This window comes from Triticum urartu, chromosome 7A (genome assembly GCF_056163025.1).
Source record: "Triticum urartu cultivar PI428250 chromosome 7A, HENAU_Tu73, whole genome shotgun sequence".
Taxonomy (NCBI): domain Eukaryota; kingdom Viridiplantae; phylum Streptophyta; class Magnoliopsida; order Poales; family Poaceae; genus Triticum; species Triticum urartu.
The window spans coordinates 654,153,853-654,167,769 of NC_141879.1; the positions used below are offsets into that span (position 1 = coordinate 654,153,853).

At 45.0% G+C, this 13,917-nt stretch overlaps 1 protein-coding gene across 1 annotated transcript; it reads left to right on the plus strand.

Moving 5' to 3' along the window:
* The first annotated feature begins 9,181 nt into the window (after positions 1 to 9,181).
* LOC147961112 (uncharacterized) lies at positions 9,182 to 9,808 on the plus strand. The gene has a single exon (XM_087533681.1). It carries the CDS (start codon positions 9,182 to 9,184, stop codon positions 9,806 to 9,808), a length of 627 nt encoding a protein of 208 aa, XP_087389807.1.
* The last annotated feature ends 4,109 nt before the right edge of the window (positions 9,809 to 13,917 follow it).

The following is a 13,917-nucleotide window of genomic DNA, read 5'->3' on the forward strand; positions in this document are numbered from 1 at the left end:
GCTTCCAGCCTTCGTGATAGGTGTGTTGCCGGTGCACATCACCCCGCTGTGCTGCTCAATTGGTGCTCGTTCTCGTTCGCGGTACCAGCTGGCTGCGTCGTACGGTGAATCTTGGGCCGCTGCTACACACTGCGCGGCGTGGAATCGCCTGTGTCTGGCTGCACTTCTGGCTCAATCAGCACATCAATCGACGTACTCTTAAATCTGGAACTTCTGCGCATCTGCTTGTTCTGTTGCATCCCAACCCGAAAAATGCAACGGGCTTCAGAAAGATAACCCCACTCTCGTATTCTTGGTTGTCAATCAACCTATGCTCGATCGTCCGAACAACTGAAGTATCTGTGTTAGGAGTTGGAACAACCATGTGGTTCGAGGTTAGGCTGCTCCCAATAGACTGGTGCTTAGATAGGGTATTAAGCATATTAAATAGCTTAGCAACCAAACTTCCCAATACATAGATGCTTAGCTTTTTGTAGCTAAGCTTCCTTCATTTAATGATTTAGCTATTAAACTCTCTCATGCATTGGTGAATTTGCTTTATTTAAATGTTTTGCTTAGGTTCACGCGCTTGGCATTGGTTCTTCCTGAGGTCATCAAACCATCTCTCTCCTCTTAATTGCCTTGCCACATTAGATTTTTCGTCTCCGTGGCATGTTTAGCACCCGTACAAAATGGAGCATTGGGAGGGGCCTTAGTGAATGGAGGGCTCGCATAAATAACAAGCGAAAGTAGAAGGTAGGCAAATAAAGCATGTTAGAATAAGTCCGAGGCACTCCGTCGATCATCCGAGGACCAAGCAATCACACGATCACGACACCGAGATTTGTTAACTAGATTCACCGATATGGCTACATCCCCGGGGCCTGACTATGGGCGCTCCTCCCCATGACACCGCTACAATACCGCACCCGGTCGCCCTGGACACCGGCACATGCCGCCGGCTTCCCCTGCGTTCCGGTGCTATTATGTTGGCGTAGGTTACATTGTGTGTCTACCCTCACTATATATGAGAGGCCTAGGATACAAGTGTCCTACTAGGACACGACTCCATATCCTATCTAAACACAATACAACTACAAGTCCAACTGTAACCTACCTTGTACACTATATTCGACACAACTCCAACAAACTCCACCTTGGCGAATATACTCCACCACCCTGAATTTGTCTATGCGTCAAACTTCCATGTACATTGAACTTGAGCTTATCCCATGAGAACCGCTGCTACTCCAAAGACTCCATATGACTCCACCTGCAACTTGTAGTCCCTTTTTTTCTTGACCATAGTCAACACTCGAGCAAAATTAAGTTCCTTGTTACTCTAGTTTGTGCTTCCAACTTCCAGAGTATCAGTCCAACACCATCACACACTGATCACTGACCTGCGTGAAAGTGAACAACTCAAATATTGGATGTCACACATAAGAGTTACCTGAACTCAACATCACTGCTCCTTTCTTGACCGCCTGTCTGAAACTTGAAGGAGTTTCACCGTTGCTTGTAGTCATCTCGAGTCAAATTCGCAGTTGTCTCACCACATGTATGACCACCAGAGCCCTGGCCCGTCTCCATGTCCCGTGCATACCGCATGCCTCGCCACTATTACCGCGTCGAGCCTCCGCTGTCCCGGTCGAGTCTCAAGGGTCGCGAAACCACACCACTCAACCCCCACTGCAGAGTACCACCGATCATCACCGACCGATGACGAGTTTCACGCTTCCATCAGACCACTGGGCTCCAGTCCGAACTGCATGTCACTCGTTTTTTCTGCTGAATAGGCTTCACCGTAGCCCCTCAATCCAGCTCCACCTTCAACATGACTCCATGGTAGATGATCAGTCCACCCTCGCACCTCATCGACTTCAAGTTCCGTGTATACACCACCTTGAATCAATCCCGCGCCATAGTCTTGTCGAAGCCGCACAAGCCTCGGGCATGTGCACCACGTGTTTCCACGCCCCAGAAGTCGGTCACCATCAGCACGACACTCCAATGTCGTCGTCGCCGATCTCACCACCGTCTTCTGTACCAACCGACTTGCGTTGATCCGTCAGACTGTCCAGTCCGACCAAGCCAAACTTATCCGACTGCAGACACATTCTAGACTTCTCAAGTCATCACCGTGACCACCATCATCCATACACACATGTGTACCGACAAAGAAAACCAAAGAAAAAATTCCCTCATAGCTTTCCCGTGTGAACCATACATATGTAGCTTCTGGATCCCTTCTTTTATTTCTTCATTGATGATAGCATCACGATCAAACTCTAGGTCCTTGTGTCAAATTTTTTCCCTCAAACAAATCTCATGTCTCAGCACTTCAGCAGCATATCCGTACGCTCCGCAGCCTCCTGTGAACAACACGCCTTGACCACCAGCTATCACACGCTCCCTCACGGCCCAATCTATCCACTGAGCCATGACCCAGCACGGCCTGCTTGCTCCTGGCGCCACGTGGGATCCGCGCTGCACCCAGTCCAGACACATGCGTTGTATTGCACCCAATCGATCGTGTCGCTGCCAGGTCCTCAGCCGCCACGCGCACTTGGATCCAACCTCCTGCACTCCGAGCATCCGAGCGGACCGCGTTATGTACGTGCCGCACCTGACGCAGTTTCCTGGACCGCCACGCGTGCCTCACTGCTGCGCTTCCGCACGGAACCAACCAACCGCTGCCTGCCCGGATCGAATCTGCTGCTGTACGAACTTGCCGAAAACTCTGATTGCTCTCGACCACTGTTTTGATCGAAACCTGCCGCTACTTTTCACCGTTTAGACTGCTTTTGATCTTTCCGTTGACCTCCACGAACAACTTTGATCTCGCCGCAATCACCTGGCAACCCTCGCCGCTGCTCCATCGATCAAACTGACATCTTCTAGATCAACAACCGACCTCCACCGACCTAGCTCATGATACCACTTGTTAGAATAAGTCCGAGGCATTCCGTTGATCATCCAAGAACCAAGTAATCACACGATCACGACACCGAGATTTGTTAACGAGGTTCATCGATATGGCTACATCCCCGGGGCTTGACTATGGGCGCTCCTCCCTATGACACTGCTACAATACCGCACCGGTCGCCCTGGACACCGGCACATGCCGCCGGCTTCCCTTGCGTTCCGGTGCTATTATGTTGGCGTAGGTTACATTGTGTGTCTACCCTCACTATATGAGAGGCCTAGGATACAAGTGTCCTACTAGGACACGACTCCATATCTCTCCCTAATAACAAAGCACGGATTGACTCCGTGGATTCACCGTCACAATACGCTTTTTCCCGTGATTTTACGCTTTCAGTTTAAATTTAAAACATATTCAAGGTGGTACTAATATTTTCATGTCGGCTGCATGTACGTCAAAAGCATTCCGTTGATCATCCAAGAACCAAGTAATCACACGATCACGACACCGAGATTTGTTAACGAGGTTCATCGATATGGCTACATCCCCGGGGCTTGACTATGGGCGCTCCTCCCTATGACACTGCTACAATACCGCACCGGTCGCCCTGGACACCGGCACATGCCGCCGGCTTCCCTTGCGTTCCGGTGCTATTATGTTGGCGTAGGTTACATTGTGTGTCTACCCTCACTATATGAGAGGCCTAGGATACAAGTGTCCTACTAGGACACGACTCCATATCTCTCCCTAATAACAAAGCACGGATTGACTCCGTGGATTCACCGTCACAATACGCTTTTTCCCGTGATTTTACGCTTTCAGTTTAAATTTAAAACATATTCAAGGTGGTACTAATATTTTCATGTCGGCTGCATGTACGTCAAAAGCATTCCGTTGATCATCCAAGAACCAAGTAATCACACGATCACGACACCGAGATTTGTTAACGAGGTTCATCGATATGGCTACATCCCCGGGGCTTGACTATGGGCGCTCCTCCCTATGACACTGCTACAATACCGCACCGGTCGCCCTGGACACCGGCACATGCCGCCGGCTTCCCTTGCGTTCCGGTGCTATTATGTTGGCGTAGGTTACATTGTGTGTCTACCCTCACTATATGAGAGGCCTAGGATACAAGTGTCCTACTAGGACACGACTCCATATCTCTCCCTAATAACAAAGCACGGATTGACTCCGTGGATTCACCGTCACAATACGCTTTTTCCCGTGATTTTACGCTTTCAGTTTAAATTTAAAACATATTCAAGGTGGTACTAATATTTTCATGTCGGCTGCATGTACGTCAAAAGCATTCCGTTGATCATCCAAGAACCAAGTAATCACACGATCACGACACCGAGATTTGTTAACGAGGTTCATCGATATGGCTACATCCCCGGGGCTTGACTATGGGCGCTCCTCCCTATGACACTGCTACAATACCGCACCGGTCGCCCTGGACACCGGCACATGCCGCCGGCTTCCCTTGCGTTCCGGTGCTATTATATTGGCGTAGGTTACATTGTGTGTCTACCCTCACTATATGAGAGGCCTAGGATACAAGTGTCCTACTAGGACACGACTCCATATCTCTCCCTAATAACAAAGCACGGATTGACTCCGTGGATTCACCGTCACAATACGCTTTTTCCCGTGATTTTACGCTTTCAGTTTAAATTTAAAACATATTCAAGGTGGTACTAATATTTTCATGTCGGCTGCATGTACGTCAAAAGCATTGAGCGACTTGGGCCTGCACCCGTTTTAGATCTGGCCCACCTGGTCCTATGTGTCCGTGTGTTTGATTTTTTTTAATTTAAAAAATTATTGGTCGCAGCTAGGATTTGAGCCCTGGTCTATTGGATATGTGCAAACACATCAGACCACTAAGGCTGGGCTTGTCAGTGTGATAACCTAAGCGTCATTCCGGCTATTTAGAATAGAAGGAAATGTGTGTGTACTTGGGCCGAGACAATGGGCACGGGCGTGCTGGGCCGGCCGACTGCCCATTGGGAGCAGGCTGGAGGCTGTTTTCCATATTTGTTTACTTATTAAATAGTCCTATATTGCTATTTTACATATTTTTTTTATCAGTTTATATATGTTCTTAGGTTGTCAAATATCAAGGAGCTGCTTTGGAAATTATGAAAGAATATGGCATGAATAAGAATTGTGCTTAGCGAAACAAATGAAGGAAAGAGCAATAGATATTATGCATAATTAAGCCGGCAAGAAAGAAAATAGGCTCTAATTGCATGGGAAATAAAGAAGTTAGGAATTAAACGGTAATTGAAGATTTTTTGAAGGAGGTGCGGGAATCAATGGCAGGCGTGTAGTGCCCTTATTTATATCTTGTGAATAAAAATGATGTGGCATCTTTTTCCTGCATGATCCTCACTAAATTCAGGCCATTCTTTCTTTCATTGGAACATACAGCGTGACATGTTTTTCTTGTACTTATAATCCTTACTAAATTTGCGCCAAATTTATAACACATTAAACATTATGTTTGTGCATACAGTCCTCGCTAAATTTATGTCAATTGTTTCTACCGTTGTAACCCACGGGCATATATATTGTTTTTTATATTTATATAAATAGAGGTATAATCTTATTGGTCCTCCCATTTCTTATGTTCATGGCATTTCTTCATACTGAGCTAGGCTATTCTACCGATAGTCTGCCCTGGGCCACTTGGCCTCTACCCCATTGGTCCGCGTAACGTTTCACCAATAGAAAAAACAGTGCCCTCCCAACCTATCCGTGCGACCCACCCCAACAAATCAAACCCACCATCTCATTTAGGAGATGAGGCAAAAAATAGTTGACCATGACTGGAATCAAACTTGCAACGTCCACTGTTTTTTGTGTTGATCGTGTTAGCCCGCAAAAAAAAAGTATTGATTTTTTAAAACTAAAGTTAAATTTGGTGGTTGTTTGTGTCCTTCACATACTGGTACTAAACTATTACGATGTAAAATCCGGATAACACAAACACAAGGCACAAGCATTAGATTGTGCAGATGTGGTCGTGATCTCAAACGTGACCGTTCATTGGTTGTCCATGCAGGCGATGCAATTCTTTATTGGTTCCAAACTTACGTGGAACGTTCGCTGTGTAGTGAACATCATGACCAACAATGATGATAAAGAAAAGAAATGACAACAAGGATGGAGGCAGGATGGAGATGCTAGGGGTGATAATTTGTTTCTCCCGTTGCAACGCACGAGCCCTTTTGCTAGTCCTATCTAAACACAATACAACTACAAGTCCAACTGTAACCTACCTTGTACACTATATTTGACATAACTCCAACAAAGCAGGGTAATTTTAAGCATGTAATTGTATTGAAGTGAGGACTGAGGAAGGGCTATAAATGCAATGGAGGCAGGCATATACACATCGAGAAAGGTGCACGAACTATTGTCCCACTAAATAGGATGGATGGATGCCAGAAAGATCAGATCAATGTTCGCTCAGGAAAATGAAATTTTAAGCTATAGATTGTGTCGGTGATACAAAACTACTAAGTGATCATCAAGAACGCTAGGTTGAAATTAACTAGAGGTGTGTTGCTAGAATTAATATATAAGCAATATCTAAAATATGATTGAGTAAGATATTAAGGGGGTGTTTGGTTGCAAGGAACTAGACTTTGTTTAGTCCCAGGAACTAAAGAAAAAAGACCCTCCAGTAGTCTTTTTTTAGTCCCTAAAGAAAAAGTCCCTCCTGTTTGATTACATAGGGACTAAAAGATACTTTTTCTAGTATAGTCCCTGTAACCAAACAGGGCCTAGGTTAACAGCTATTTACCGGTGATTGCTAAGTATGCTTGATTGCTCATATTAAATTGTTTCTTTATTATCTATGGCTTGCTGCATTTTCAGCAACTTAAATGCTTATTGACTTAGGGGGTGTTTGTTTCCAGGGACTTTTTTGTGTAGGGACTAGAAAAAGTCCCTCTTAGAGACTTTTTTATCAAACGGGAGGGACTTTTTAGGGACTAAACTAGGCATTTGGGACTAAATGAAGAAGACTCTCAAGGAGGCTTGAGAGTCTTTTTAGGGCTTTTTGGGACTTTTCCAACAATGCTCCTCCATGCACCCATTGGCCCGCCACCCTATGATGTTGTTTGATTGTTATTTTTCTATATACTAGGGGCAACATGGTCATTTAATAACCTCTAGGAAGGGACTAGGACCTTTTAGTCTCTGGAAACAAACAGTGAGGGACTTTTTAGGGACTAGGGACTTTTTAGTTGGGACTAGAAAAAGTCCTAGGACTAGAGAACCAAACACCACCTTAGTACTTGTTGCTACATAATCATACTCATTAAAGTTGTTTTTTGGGCATCCATGCCCGGGTTCAACGACGTGGTCCTAGCGGCGTGGTAAGAGCATGTCGCGCACACCGAGCCATACCAAGTATTGTTCCACAAGCTCAAAAAGGCGACCATAAGGCTCGCAGAATGGAGCATGAGGTTTTTCTCGAAATCTAAGGTTCAATTACACGCTGCTCTTTTGGTGATCCTTCGTCTTGACATTTTTAAAAAGAGTAGATTGACCGACAGCTTTCCGCTGAGGAGATTGACCTTAGAAGTAGGTTTAAAAAGAGTAGTGAGCTTGGCCGTGCTTGTAAGAGCTCGGAAGAGGCAATGCGCAAGAATGTCCAACCTTAAAGAAGGTGATGCAAACACAAAATTCTTTCACCATCGGATTAATGCAAGGAGAAGAAAGAACCACATATATAGACTCAAACATGACCAAGGCTGGGTCACCGAGCACCATGCGAAGGAAAAAATTGTTCATGATCACTTTTCTGATGTCATGAAAAATGGGGACCCATGTTCGAAGGATTTCAACTGGGATGAGCTCAATGTGGAGTCCCATGATTTGCATGATCTTGATTCCGTCATGACCGAGCAGGAGGTCCACGATGCCATCAATGACATGCCAAGTGATAAAGCGCCTGGACCGGATGGCTTTACGGGGGTGTTTTTTAAGAGGTGTTGGGATATCATCAAGCACGACGTCATGAGAGTCATTTCCTGCTTCGACTCTCTCCACACGTCTAACCTCCATTGATTAAATTCCGCGAATGTGGTGCTATTGCCCAAGAAGGAAGGGGCGGAAGGAATGGCCGACTATAGGACAATTAGTCTCATTCATGCGATCGCCAAGATTATTGTGAAGGTGCTCTCCATCCGGCTAGGCCCTCATATGAACAAGCTTGTTTCCAACGCCCAAAGCGCCTTCATCAAGATGCGAAGTATTCATGACAACTTCATGTATGTTCGAAACCTTACCCGCCGACTTCACAAGCGCAAGACTCCTTCCCTCCTATTCATGCTTGATATTCGCAAGGCATTTGACTCGGTCAAGTGGATGTACCTCCTTGATCTCCTTCAACGGAAAGGTTTTCCAAGCAAGTTTGGGAACTGGATAGCGGCCCTACTTTGCTCCTCATCGTCGAGGGTCCTTTTAAATGGGATGGTCGGGCCCCCCATCAAGCATGGTAAGGGGCTTGGGCAAGGGGACCCAATCTCCCCGCTTCTATTTGTCATCGCCATAGATCCTCTTCAACAAATCCTTGAGTTGGCAACGAGAAAGAAGATTCTTCACAAGATTCGAGGGAGAGGTGTAATGGTGCGGACCTCCCTTTACGCGGATGATGCAGCGGTTTTTATGGCTCCAATCAAAAGGGACATCGACAACCTTGTGGCCATTTTGGATGGTTTCGGGGAGATCACAGGCCTATGTACAAACTTCCATAAGAGTTCAATCGTGCCCATTCGATACAGCCACCTTAACGTGGGACACATTCTTCAAAACCTGCCTGCGACGCGAGCATCCTTCCCAATGCGGTACTTGGGCCTCCCTCTCTCAGTTTGGCAGCTCAAGAAAGGCGACCTTCAATTCCTTGAAGATAAGGTGGCAAGCTGGCTGGTTGCATACGAGGGCAAAAACATCACCACCATCGGTCGGACGACCCTTGTCAAGTCGGTAATTACCTCCCTTGCGGTCTACTTCATCACGTTGCTTGTCATACCGGCATCTACACTTCGGAATGTCAATAAGCTTGAAAGGGCTTTCCTTTGGGCCGGTGCGGACAAGACGACAGGGGCAAAATGCAAAGTCATCTGGGAAATTGTTTGTCGTCCACGTGAATATGGTGGTCTAGGGGTGCTCAACACGGATAAGTTTGCACGCGCCTTGCGCTTGAGATGGCCTTGATATGAGTGGAAGGAACCAAGCAAGATGTGGGTTGGGATGGGAAACCCGTGCGACGAGGAGAATTTGAAATTTTTCTACGCCTCCACAACCATCACAATAGGGAACGGGGGAAGAACTCCATTTTGGGACACCACTTGGCTACTTGGATGTACGCCCAAGAAGATCACCCCGCTCATTTTTGATGCATCCTCGAGAAAGAATTGGATGATGCGTGAGGCCCTCCAAAACAACGCATGGATCCTGAAGATCAAACCTCCTACCGCTCTATCCATTGAGCACATTCGGCAGTTCTTCACCCTTTGGAGTTTAGTGCATGCTGTACAACTTGATGAGTGTGCCGACGATGGCATTGTGTGGAAACATTCGACAAATGAGCTCTACTCCACGGCCTCTTCCTACAAGGCGCAATTCCTTGGCATGACCTTCTCCTCTTTGGACCAAATGGTGTGGAAGGATTGGGCGCCGCCAAAGGTCATGTTCTTCGCATGGTTGGCTATTCAAGATCGCATTTGGACCGTCGATAGGTTGGACAAGCGGGGATGGACAAATTGTGGGCTCTGTCGTCTTTGCAAGAGAGTGCAAGAGTGTGGCGCGCACCTCTTTTTTCAAGTGTCTTTTCACATTGAGGCTTTGGATCTTGGTCAAAGAGAAATTACGACTTGAGAACTTCGATGTCACTTCTTGACACTTGGAAGGCTCCGTACAGAAGTGGTGGGAAAGTGGTGCCAGCGCGGGCACCACTCAGAGGAAGGCCATGGCTTCGCTTACCATGCTTATCTCATGGACCGTATGAAACGAAAGGAACGCAAGGGTCTTCCGCAACAAAAGCGCGCCACCAACCGTTTTGCTCAACAACATCATGACAGAGGCAAATCTTTGGGTTACTGCCGGGGCTAAAAACCTAGGGTCACTCATGTCGCAAGAGTAATAATCCATGCCGTTGTTTTAGGTCGCTTGTAACAAACTCTATCCTCTTCTTAATTAATAGATGAGGCAAATCTTTTGCCTCTATTTCGAAAAAAATACTCATTAAAGTTTGTTAACACCATACCAGCTTCGTTTAGTGCCAAAAATGGTAAACGCTTCATCCTCCTCTTCTCTAAAGTATTTGTTGTACAAGCCTGATTCTCTTTTTCTACGAAGTTCTGGTTCTGGTAGCACGTCCACTGGAAGCAAGGAGAGAATGCAGAGTTTTTGATGCAACTGGAATACTGCAGGGGAGGAGAGACGTCTGATGCTACTGGATCGTGGATGGAGCAGTAAAGTCAACACCTCTGACTGCGCTTCTTTACAAGTTAGGGGAGCGGGGCGCTGAAAAAACAAAGCCATGACATGCTTGCCTGACGGAAGCTACGGCAAATCCAAAGGTGAAGACTTGTCGACATGAGACCAGTTTCTATTTTAACATAGGTGGCATTCCACCTATGAGCGTAAATCTAGAACGTGATTTGGACCATGTCCTATTTCCCTCCATATAAGTAGCTGCGACGACAAGGTTCGTATCATGTACAGGCCTTCGGCGGATGTGATTTGTCCCGGTGCCTCCCAAGCCGAACTAACAGACAACTAGCAAAACTTTACATGAACCCACCATCCTGGTTAACAATCAAGGCATAAGTCTAGGTTCTGGACCTAGCTACTGAAGCATTTGTTTTAGACGATAAAACTACTATGTGGCTAGAGATTATTGAGAAGACGGAGGATAAGGACTTCTACAAATAAGAAGGGCAAGTAGGAGGAGGCACTCGATGCCCATGTGACGGGGGGACACTATCACACTAATATAGATGGCCCCAGGAGTATGGAGGTCTACATCACACTCTTCTTCTGTAAATTAAGTACTCGATAGTCAATACAACCTAAAGTACAGAAGAATATACAACCACTTCACACATACTTAGTGAGAAGCATGTGCGAATGCTCAGAAGCATAAACCTCCAAATTTGAATCTCAATCCGTTATATAATTTGGAAAACCTGATTCAGTATCCAATGTATTTATTTGCAGATTTCAGAATTAAATGTAGTGGGTACCATGAAAGGGAATATGTGAATTATCTTTGAAACACCTCGAATGCCTTTTGAGTTCCTAAAAAAATGTGGCAATACAAAATATTTAAACTTTAAAAAATTAAAATGAAAAATCTGAAATCTAAGAAATAGGTAAAATTAACAATATGCCATAAATATCCTTTAAGTATTGAATTTTGAGAGAAATTAATTGAGTATTGATTTGTGATCAATTGATGAAATGCAGCAACCAGCCTATCAATTAGACCGGGCACATTTGGCCCATCATGCTTGATCCGATGCATATAACACATCAATTCATCAACCATGCGAGGCAGGTTGGCATTTATGCCTAACCCTAGCTGCTTGCTGCCAAAGCTCTCCCCCACGCCACCGCATCAGTCCTCCTCCTCTTCCCCGTCTGACGGCCTGATCGGTGACAAGAAGACTAGGGACTCGTCCATCCGTTCCATTTTTTAACCTTATGTTATGTTTCCCTCATGAAATTGACGGCGAAGAGGGAACTAACCCATCACATGTGGTTGCTGGGATTGTGAAAAAGTGGTGGCGCAATTCATGATTGACTTCGATTGATGGTGCTTCTTGAGTACACGGTCTGGAGCTTCGGGGTGAAAACCCAAGGTCTGACCCATGTTGGTTATACCTAGCAATGACGATGTTTTTGCATCGTTTCCTTGTTGAAGGCATTCCTTAGATTTGCTCAGACTTTTTCTTCAGGGTGAAAACCTAGAATCTGACTTTTATTGGTTGGATCCGGTGACAAAGGCGCTTGAGCGTCGTTCACTTCATGAAGGCGTTGTTGTTGAAGAATCTCGGTGTCCTTCTATTGTCAAAAGATGGTTGGTGCAGATATGGTCATTGTCATAAGTTGTCGATCACTTTTGGGTTTTCTTTTTCCTTGCTTCGGCATAGCTTCGGTCTTGTATGACTTTGCATTTTGCCGGCAAGTTTTTTAGTGTGTGTGCGTTGGTGTTGGATATACGCATCCTAGCTATGCAGAGGCCGGGTGTGTGCTCATTGTGTTTGTATCCACTTGATGCTTCATTTTGAATCAATAAAATCCACCCTTCGTCGAAAAAATGAAATTGACGAGGTGTGCGGGTATTGGTGTGTTCAATAAGGTCTCTCCGGTCTATACATATCATGACAACGCCCGATCTAGTGTCAGCGAAGGGTGTGTGAGAGTTTTTGTCTCTAGAACTATTGGCTCTCTTCATATCCTGGTGCTTGATCGTTTGATCTTTTTCAAGATGGATAATGATCTTCTTCCTTCCGAACGGATGCGGGTTACAACTTCTTTCTTCTCCAATTTTTTTGTAAAATTGGTTTGGAAAATCTTATTTGTGGCCTTATCCAAGAAAAGGAAATCATATCTAAACATGAGGGTGCCAAGAATCGACCTTGAACATGGAGCTTAGTGGTTTTTTTAAATAAAGTCTAAACAAACATGAAACATCGCATGGTGCCCACATATGATACCTAGAGGTTTGGTTCAAATTTGATAACATTTCACAAAAGTTCTGAAGTATAGAAATTATAAAACAGACCATCTCTGAGGAAGATTCTAGATTTCGAGAGGGAACATGTGAGCTTTCAAGGCAAATTGACGGTTTCTACATCGGTTGACCTTGAAATTTAGTCCGCACTCAAGATACACCATTACATGTTACATGTCATTTTCAGTTTTTTTTTTTCATTTTTGATTTAGTATGTTAAGCACATTTATATGCTTTAATTTATTACATTAAACACATTTCTATAACATTTTTCTTATAGATATTTTTACCCGTGGAGGTGTGGACTCCACCACCCGGTAGGAAAGAATCCAAGAATTTATAGAAATGAAAAAGAAAAAGGAAAAAATGCAAAGAAATAAGAGCGAATAAAAAAGAGAATAGAAGAACGAAAATTAAAGAAAAGAAAGAAATAAAAGAAGGAAAGAAATAAAAAACAAAAAAAGGTTGTCGAGTGTTTAGACACTCGGCAAACTCAGAAACGCACAATCCGAGTGAAGCGTCCTTGTGGGAGGAATGTGATGCAGATCGTGCATCTTGGCCGTTAGTTTCTCTTAGATCGGACGACTGGGTCAGTCACTCTCTCTATCCATCTACGCCGTCAATTTTTTCTGAACTTTTTTTATTGTTCTACGTTTCTAGTTCTATGGTTTCTAAGGCACACGTCAAAATAAAGTGTAGACTGAAAGAGGATTAGAAATCATGTTCACGTCATTTAACTTAGCATCATGTTCATATGACTGAGAGCTTGAACCAATTGGCATCAATTGACTGAGCTCTCTTCCTCTTCGTGTCTACACACACATAATTGGACAATACAAGAATTTCTAATTGCAGTTTTTAATGTCTATATTTATACAATTAAATTCTAAGACACGGACTAATTTATGCTGAAAATAAACTGGCCTTTCTTGATCGTCTGGTCACTTATCCGTGTGTGTGCAGTCGGCCGGAATGTGTCTGCGGTCTTCCGATCGGCACGGCAGGGAGTCTGGCCATCAGGAACGATCGGACGGAGGCCTTCCCTCCACGGCGGACGGAGAGATTTGGCAGAGAGGATGGATGATCTACTAGGCGGGTGGAGAGATTAGATGCAGCGAATTTTTCCAATCGCAGGAACTAAGGGCATGTACAATGGTGCTATCTTAGGAGTGTCACATAGGATAAACACTAGTGCAGAACCGGGCAATAGCACCAGTTCGTAAGGGGCTTTAGTGCCGGTTCGATA